The 9,420-nt window shown below is 38.7% G+C and overlaps 1 protein-coding gene across 1 annotated transcript; it reads right to left on the bottom strand.

Moving 5' to 3' along the window:
• Nucleotides 1–323: 323 nt before the first annotated feature.
• Nucleotides 324–4,173, bottom strand: LOC107494410 (uncharacterized). The gene is made up of 5 exons (XM_052263082.1): nt 4,147–4,173; nt 3,252–3,408; nt 1,265–1,407; nt 535–601; nt 324–418 (listed from the first exon to the last, which is right to left on the bottom strand). The coding sequence occupies exons 1-5, from the start codon at nt 4,171–4,173 to the stop codon at nt 324–326; spliced, it is 489 nt and encodes a 162-aa protein (XP_052119042.1).
• Nucleotides 4,174–9,420: the final 5,247 nt, after the last annotated feature.

Below are 9,420 nucleotides of genomic sequence, written 5' to 3'. Positions count from 1 at the left end.
CAAAAAATAGACATACAATCACGCTTTTAAAGCGTGCCGAAAGATGGATATACAGCCACACTTTTAAAACGTGCCAAAAAGTGAAAACTTGTCGTTACACTTCAAAAACATGTCCTAATCCTTTTTAAATAAAAAAATAAAAAATAAAATTATTAAAAAGCTAATCTTTCAAATAAAATAAAATACTAAAAAATTAATCTTCCATTGATTTATATGTACATAATAAAATATGAATGAAACATTTAAGAAAAAATAAATTCAACTTCCAAAATATACATTTAAAAAAATTACAATTCTATATTAGGAAAAGCCTAATCTATTTCCTAAACAACATCCAGACTAATCTGAAGCATACAAATGGTTACACACAACTCTTGTATAGCTGTCGGAGGTGGAGAAGCTGTTGGGCGACAGTAACCTATATACATGAGAACTAACTATACAACAAATTACAAAATCAGTACTAATTTTAAGTATGTCAAATTTGTCACTTAGTAATCAAAACTAGTAGCCCCTTTTTATAATAATACATACATGCAACAAGATCTGAGTCATATGTGTAGACATCAGTCTCCCATAGCTGGCCACCTCTGACCTGAACCTATTAATATTAACTCTCAAGACTTGGTATAGCATCAGAATTCGGATACTAGAGACTAAAGGCATATTTCAATTTCATATATTGGGTTCCCAGATATAAAAATATAGGTACTTTTTTCTAATATCAAAGTGAACAAATAAAAATTTCCATCTCATTTTATTAAATCCTTTCATTAACTGAATTAATGTAAAAAAAATCATGCCAGCATCAAGAAAGCATTAGTGAAAAGTATGCATTAAAATCACATAAAACATTGACAAATAGAATATAAACATTGCATTGACTGCAACGATAGCAAGCAGCCATAATGAATTAAAATAAAAATTTTAAGTTTCCCTGAATATAGAAAGAGGCTGGAACTATGTTGTCTGCAATGCCACAAATAAAGCGTATGAGCGTGTATCAATTTTAGCATGTTTCATGTCAAGCTTATCTCTATATAGCAAAATCCTTGTGTCACAATTAAATCTGTTTCATGCCAGTTTTTCAGTCTTCGCTAATTTTATTATCCTTCCAATAGATCTGATCACAAAGTTAAGACTAGAGATTTGTGTAGTAGATAACACACAGCCAACTGATCTTTATAAACAATAGTGCAATACAATTACATATAAAATATAAACCACATTTGACATAATACAAAGTTACTAACTTACTAAGGACTTCAACTGCTGAAAGCCATTCCTTAGCATCAGCATGTAACATCTTAACTAGATCTTTGGCACTGCTCGATATGGAAGGCCAAGGATCCGATGAGAAATCAATGCGTCCACAAAGAATAGCATCAAATATACCCTGTTCATTTTCTTCATACAAAAGAAAAGTAGAATAACATGTGAGAAAGATTAGAAAGCAAAACTAGTCTCCAATCAATACAAAAATATTTAATAATGAACAAGAAAACAAGGTTCGAGAACCAAGCACACACATCTAAACTGAAGTGAAGCTCAAGGATCAATAGCCATTGAAAATTTGAGTCAATGGATGAAGTTAGAACTTAGAATAGGATATTAAAATAGTATGTTTACCTTCTTAGAAGCCTCCTAATAACAGCCTCATCAAGATCAAATGGCCTATTTGTAGCAGCGAGAACAAGTACACGCTCTTTATCTTTTGTTCGCAACCATCCCAATTCATCATGAACTCATTCTTTATTTCTCAAAGTTAATCACACAAAACAAAAAAAATACATGAATATTGATCACACTGAACATTCCATAAAAGATGATATACTATTTAAAAAAATTATGATACCTTAATAGTCTCGCTTAAATTTCCAAAACCATGTAAGCTGTGCAAGGGCAGAACTACCAGCGGGCAGCTGCTCCAAAAGTACAAATTGTAATAATCTCCTCCGAATCATATTTCTTTATTTTTTAAGATGATCAAGGTTATCAATTATGTTACAAATCAATCAATTTTCTAACAATTTTTGCATGAATAAGCATGACATCAAGATTCACCAAATAAGCAAACACAAAATTCAGTTCAAAAAGTAAACTAAGTGCAAGCAAGCAAACACAAAATAAATTTTGAAATATGTTTAGTTCCGTTCATTGACTAAAGTTGGACAGCAGCAACTAGGATTAAAGTAGCTCGCATGTTGAAAATTAATTCAAGTGAAATGTGTAGACTAAAATTAAGATAGTCAATTAGCACCGCACAACAGAAAATAAATCCATATCGCAGCAGCAGTACCACAGCAAAAGCAAACCAAGAGAGGTGGCAGTGGCAGCAACAATGAATAGATAATTACCAAAAGTCTGAAATAAAAAGATAAACTTAAATAAATACTAATTACTAATATGTAGCTTCCAATATTTTTCAAAAACCTTTCTCACTCACTGACTTGTCACTTCAAGACTCAGTTCAAGTTTAGACATATAGAAAAATTTATGTATATTACTAATTACTAATATGTACTCAACTTCCACTCATTTCTTCTAAGATAAGAACCAATAAAATTCATCTACCCATTCGATATTTCACTATGAAAAAATTTTAAAAGTTTTGAAGTATAGAAGTTAATTAGAGAAATCTGCCTTGACAGTCTTAAGCTTTTACCTTTATATATATAATTAATGGAAACGATGAAATAAAGAAGAAAAGTTATCTTCCTCAAATTTCTATGTATTATCTAATCTATTTATTAGCTTTAAAGTTTCTTTGTAAGAAAATCATATATAACATCCTACCAGATCACATGTTAATATGGAGTTTAGAACAATGTTAATTCTATTTGATGTTCAAACTTCAAACTTAAAACATAAGTGAAGCAAATATTCATAGACAAGAGTGAAGCAAAGCAAAATATTAAATCAATTATATTATATTAGATAAAACGAATACCTTGATAATACACAACAAAATAGGAAGCAAGCATAATTAAACTTGATAATACACAATCTGCAATCCTCTCAATTAGACTTGATAATATACAACAAAATAGGAAGCAACACATACAAGGATAGATTCACATAAATTGATTCACAATAAGCCAATGCTCTCAATTTTTTTTGCAATAAAAATATTGGATCCTAACATATTCCTAAATTTAATGTGTCAACATTTAAACTTCCATTTTCACATCTGCAACATAGTAACAGATTCACATCACAGGAGTAAAGAAACAGAGGGAAGAAATACTTACCTTGTAGTATTAAGTAAGATCTGACTGTCAAAAGCATAAATGAAAGAGGTTTGAATGAATATTCTGCGGGCAACTGAATCTGCCCATGATAAATGCCACCCTCAAATTCAGTATCACAAGGCCCTCTAATGGCAAATTTCCATTCAAATATATTTTCCTGAAAATAAACATAATAAAGTTGTTTAGAAAAAATATATAAAATCCCAAAAACAAAAGAATAAGAATTAATTAGCAGATGCCAAGAGTTCTCAGTAGTGATGAAGGTTCTCAATAGTGATGAAGACGAAGGGCTCAGAGAAAGGGCTGGTGCGAGGGTTCTCATAGCAGTAATGAAGATGAAGGGCTGGGAGAGAACGCAGCGGGGTGGCGGGGGTCGTCATCGGCAGTGAAGGGTCCACAGTTGGGTGGAGAGGGCTAGGTAAGGTGTGTTTGATGGCTGGGTGATAATGAAGGGTTATCACTTAGAGGGTTTAGGGTTAAAGTGTTTAACTTAGAAAAAAAAATTAAAGGCTTTGGAAAAAGATTTGGTGGGAACTCTATCGCTATGCTTTTTTGGTGTAACCAATTAATTAGAGGATATCGCCATACTTTAAAAATGTGACCATATGAAGACAAACTAGCCACACTTTAAAAGTGTGCCTATTTTTCTCTATGACCATGCTTTTGAAGCGAGGAAAAAAAATATTGCTAAATCAGTAATCAATCGCCACCCTTATAAAAGCGTGCATGTTTCTCTTTATGGACATGCTTTTGAAGCGTGACAAAAAACGTGGCCAAATCACTAATCAGGTGCCACCCTCATAAAAGCGTGGGCATTGACCACTTTTGGTCATACTTTTAAAGCGTGGCAAGAAAAAAGTGTGCCGATAGGCTTTTTTTCTTGTAGTGGTGGAACCTCAGCGGAGGATGCACCTTTCGTCATCTAGACAAGAGTTAAAACCGGACTGGCAAAACGGATACTTGTAAACACTAGGACTGATTCTAACATCCTTTTCAGAGGTGCCTTAGACAAGCTAGGTCTCAAGAATAAAAATCTACAAAGTCACCGCAACGGAGTAATCGGACTCCGAGACAACTTCCTCAAACCAGATAACTCCATCGTGCTACCAGTTATCATTAAAGGTAGTGGAAAATCATACTCTCCGAGTTCATGGTGCTAAAGGACTCCATGACCTACAACATCATACTTAGAAGGAAATGATTAACGATCTATCTGCCATCATATTCACCAAGTTCCTAATCATGAAGTTCCAAGCCAACAATGGCACCATAGGAATGATACACAAGGACCGGAAAGTCGTGATAGAATGCAATAACACGAGTAAGCCCCTCTAAAAGAGATCCCAAGACACGGCGGGAATTTTTCTTACCGACCTAGACACATGGCACGATGTTCAGACCGGAACCCGAGGAGATATGGAAAAGCTACAGATAGGGCATACCATAGACGAATTCACCTTCATCAACAAGAATCTACCCTTCGACCTAAAAAGTAAACTCATGGAACTCTAAAACAAAATAGAGACCTCTTCGCATTCACCCTAGCCGACATGCCGGGAATAAACCTGAAAGTGATGTCTCACCAGTTATCCGTGGACCCCAAAGCCAAACCAATAGCCCAAAGAAGAAGAAAAATGTCCATGGAATGAGCAACTAAAGTCAAGAAGTAGGTCAGAGGCTTGCTTGAAGTAGGATTCATCCGGGAATTACCCTACGCGACCTAACTAGTCAATGTTGTGCTAGTCAAAAAGGTAAACGGTAAATAGCAGATGTGTGTGTTGTTTACACGGACTTGAACAAAGATTGTCCAAAGGATGCCTTTCCTCTCCCAAATATCGACGAACTAGTGGATATCGCGTCGGGATATTAGCACTTCAGCTTCATGGACACCTACTTGGGGTACAACTAAATATCCATGCACAAACCAAATGAGGAGAAAACAACTTTTGTGACTCCCGATGGCACATACTACTACACAGTCATGCCCTTTGGACTGAAAAACGCCGGGGCCAAAAATCAAAGACTCATCACAAAGATCTTCAAAGACCTCTCAGGGATCAAACTAGAAGTCTATATCAATGATATGCTTGCCAAAACAGAGAAAGGTGACGAGCTTATTGACGACCTCAAACTTATACTAGGCACTCTAAGGAACCACCGAATGCGCCTCAATTCGACGAAGTGTGCTTTCAGGATGGAAGCTAGGAAATTCCTTGGCTTCTTGATCACACCACGGAGAGTAGAGACAAACCCTAAAAAATGCAAGGTCATCCTCGAGATGAGCAGTCTGAAAAACATCAAGGACATCCAAAGGCTAACCGGGTGACTGGCGGCCCTTTCAGGTTTCTCGGTGCCTCAGCTCAAAAGGCCATCCCCTTTTTCAAACTCATGAAGAAAGACATTAGTTTCAAGTGGGAACCTGAATGTGAAGAAGAATTTTAACACTTCAAAAAGGTGCTAGCAAAACCTCCCATGCTGTCAAAGCACAGAAAGGGATAAACAATGTACCTCTACTTGTCCATAAGAGAGGAAGCGGTAGTGGCGGCGCTGATCTAGGAAGACAAGCAAAAGGCACAAAGCCCAATATAATTCATAAGCAAGGTTCCCCAAAATGCAGAAACACGTTATTCCAAACTCGAAAAACTCGCCTATGCGCTACTCATAGCATTCCGATGACTTCCACAGTACTTTCAGAGCCATCTCATTGCAGTCCAGACATACTAGGCGGTCAGACAAGTATTGCAGATGTCAGACCTGGCGGGATGAATGTTCACCTAGTGGTCAAGCTATCACAATACGAGATCAGATTGGAACCCAAACGTCATTGCCGAAATGACCCCAGAAAGCGAACCCACGGAGTTATGAAAACTCCACGTTCACGACTCGTTAAACACCAGCTCAGGGGGAGCAAGAGTAATATTAGAAAATGAGAATGGGATTGCTATCGGATATTCCATCCAATACGAGTTTTCGATCTGCAACAATCAAGCTGAATATGAAGCCCTCTTATCCGGATTAACACTGGCCAAAGAAGTCGATGCAAAAACACTAGAAGTTTGTAGCGACTCCCAGGTAGTTAGCTCCCAAGTAAATGGGCACTACCAAATACAGGACTCCTTATTACAATAATACTTATCCAAAATCAAGGAATTAACTTCCAAGTTCGACGAGGTAACCATCCGGTACATACCCAAGGAACGAAACGCGAGGGCTGATTTACTCTCCAAACTGGCAAGAACCAAGTCGGTCCCGGCGAATAAATCGCTAGTCCAGGAGGTCATCAAGACACCATCTGTCACAGTCGCAGCCTCGAACAACTTAACCATATCGAATCAACACTCCTGGACCTTTCCGATCATCCGGTTCCTCACCGACGGGCACCTATTCGAGGACCTGAAGGAGGCAAAGCATACAAAACGGGAAGCAACAAAGTATACTATAATAGCAGAACAACTATACAAACGAGGACTGTCCCAGCCTTCCTCAAATACATAGAACCCGATAACACAAACTATATACTGTGTGAAATTCACAAAGAATGTTGGGTCCGTCACATCGGGGGCAAGACCCTAGCCCAAAAATTCATTCGGGTTGGATACCTCTGGCCCACCATCATCATAGATACCTTCCAACTAGTAAAAAGCTGCAAGCAGTGCCAAGTTCCTGCCAACCTTCATCAAGCATCCCCCATCAGCTTAGCATGATAATGGTCGATCCTCCTTTTGGGACATGGAAAATCAACCTTGTTATCCTATTTTCTATTGCTCTTAGGCAGCTCCGATTCCTCATAGCGGCCATCATACTACACTAAATGGATCAAAGTCAAGGCGTTGGCCACAATCACGGCCACACAGTGCCAAAAATTCTTTTAGAGATAAGTCATAACTCGGTTCAGAATCCTCGAGATCATGATCTCCGACAACGGGACCCAGTTTGTAGACAAGCGCTCAGAGAATTTCTAGAAGGAGTCAGAGCCTCCCAAAGATTTAGCTTGATGAAACATCCACAAGCCAACGGCCAAGTAGAAGTGGCCAACAAGATCATCGTAAAAGGTCTCAAAAAATGCCTAAACAAAGCCAAGGGCCTATGTGCCGATGAATTCGGATTGGTACTCTGGTCATACCGAACGTCACCCCAGACTTCGACTGAGGAAACCCCTTTTCGGCCAACACACAGCTTGAAAGTAATTATCCTTGTGGAAATCGAGGAACCGGGCCCCAGGAAGACCGTGGCAAGACATGATGAAGAAGCAGAATGGGACCTCACAGATGAAGTCAGAAGCATAGCCCACCTACCAAGGGTAGTCAAACCGTCTGTCATCTCAAATGAAAAGGAAAGAGAGAAAATTAACATTAAGTTTCGAACCCAAGAAACAAAAGCATGATTAAAATAAAAACAAACAAAAGCATAAAAAATCCACCAATGTAAGTTTGGCACGCCACAGGATCACCCATAAAGTCCTGGGGATTCAATGGACGATCTCCAAAAATTGACCATAAAACATCAGCAATATCTTAATTCTCAAGAGACAAACCCTGATAAGTTACTCGCGTCAAGTACGACGCACTGGCCCTAACATTCCAGTACGTCGAGAACCGACGTTCTCCCTCCAAGGTCAGCCAAAAGGGATTGTGCCCCTGAGCAGGGCGCTCCTTAAAATATTCCCCTTTGAAACCGTGAAAAGAATCCTCAAACAGCCCAAAGATCCACCAATTTAGCTAGGCCTGGAATGACACACAGCCCTTCTTATGCTTCCCCTCCTTGGTCAGAAGGGTACACAAAAAGAAGAAAAGAAAAGTTTCCACCCGAGTTGGAAGCCCAGATAATCACAAACCAATTCAAAAGTCTGAATGCCCACCCAACTGTTAGGGTGCAACTGAGACGATGCCATCAAACAACGCTTAAGTAACGCCTGAACAAACTCTGAGAACGGAAGTCGCTCCCCCAGTTGTGTGAACATGGATTCGTAAACCCACATCTAGTCAGCAACTCAGGGAGAATTAGGATTTATGTAACAAACTCTTTAGAGGCCTTCTTTCGTAACCTGGGATGGCGTCTCCTACACATCAGAAGTCACCCAATAGTAAGCATTGGGGACACCACTGATTGGGACAACGGAAGCCCTAGCGCCTCATTCTTCCACTGGACCATACCTAAAAAAGAGGGGCACCACCATTAACCCACTTTCTGAAAAAAGAGAACCATGCAAAAGACTTTCACTAAACACACCTAAACAAAGTCCAAAACCAGTAGCATTCCCCCGTTTCTCTACCACTACCACAATCACGAAACTACACTAAAAATAATGGCACCTCTTGATTTTTCATTATTCTTACCCAGGAAAACAAACTCAAAAAGAAGGCACGCAACAACAAATAAACAAAAGAAAATCACATAATAAACAAAGTAGAAAAGAAGAAAACACCAACTTGATTCTTGAAGCGAGTAGACAAAATGACGTGGTGCGAAACGAAGAACGAATGAACGTGCAACACGCAAAGGACCATGCATGAAAGCAAGCAATGGATGTAGAAATAAAGAGATAGGAGAAGTGACAAATGAAGAAAAAGATTATAAACCAAAGAGATATAAAAGAGAGAGAAGCGATTATAAAATAAAACCCTAACATTTCAAAAGAAACACGAAGGGGTGAAGGGCAAAATTGGAAAAAAAACCCAAAATTTTTCTTCGCATTAAAACATTATTATGACACCTAGGGAATCACAACTGGCAAAATTCCCCTTTCAAAAAAAAGCAACGGACAAGTGACGGGATGACCAAGCATTCCCCGTACTTCCAACCTTGACTAGGAAACCTAGACGACGCACTCCCTGCCAGGCTCATGGCCGCACGGTAAGATCAAAAGCTTCTTCAACAATGAGACTGGTCCACACGCTCTTTCGCTCCAAAGGAAACTGTTCCAGACTCAATCCCCATATTCTTCATCGGAGCAGTCCCCGACCTGACTACCTGGGTCCGGACCTCCCTCACATTTCAAATCGTCACGGTAATCCCTAACCAATATTCAAAATCATATATTCCTTTTATCTTAGACTAATAAGATAACATAAGATAACAAACTCCGATTATAAAAAGGGGGCCAAGGGCTCCCTCAGGTACGACACTCATTCCTAAACCTCACTTATACCTCTCAGATTCATTTTAACTT

Source organism: Arachis duranensis, chromosome 6, assembly GCF_000817695.3.
Source record: "Arachis duranensis cultivar V14167 chromosome 6, aradu.V14167.gnm2.J7QH, whole genome shotgun sequence".
Lineage (NCBI taxonomy): Eukaryota > Viridiplantae > Streptophyta > Magnoliopsida > Fabales > Fabaceae > Arachis > Arachis duranensis.
This window is presented reverse-complemented; position numbering and strand designations above follow the sequence as displayed.

Coding starts and splice junctions, on each gene's coding strand:
- LOC107494410 (XM_052263082.1), bottom strand. CDS start 4,173: ATGACGAAAGGTGCATCCTCCGCTGAG. Junction 3,409..4,146: donor AAGGTGCATCCTCCGCTGAG/GTTCCACCACTA, acceptor GTTTATTTTCAG/GAAAATATATTTGAATGGAA. Junction 419..534: donor TGACTCAGATCTTGTTGCAT/GTATGTATTATT, acceptor TCATGTATATAG/GTTACTGTCGCCCAACAGCT.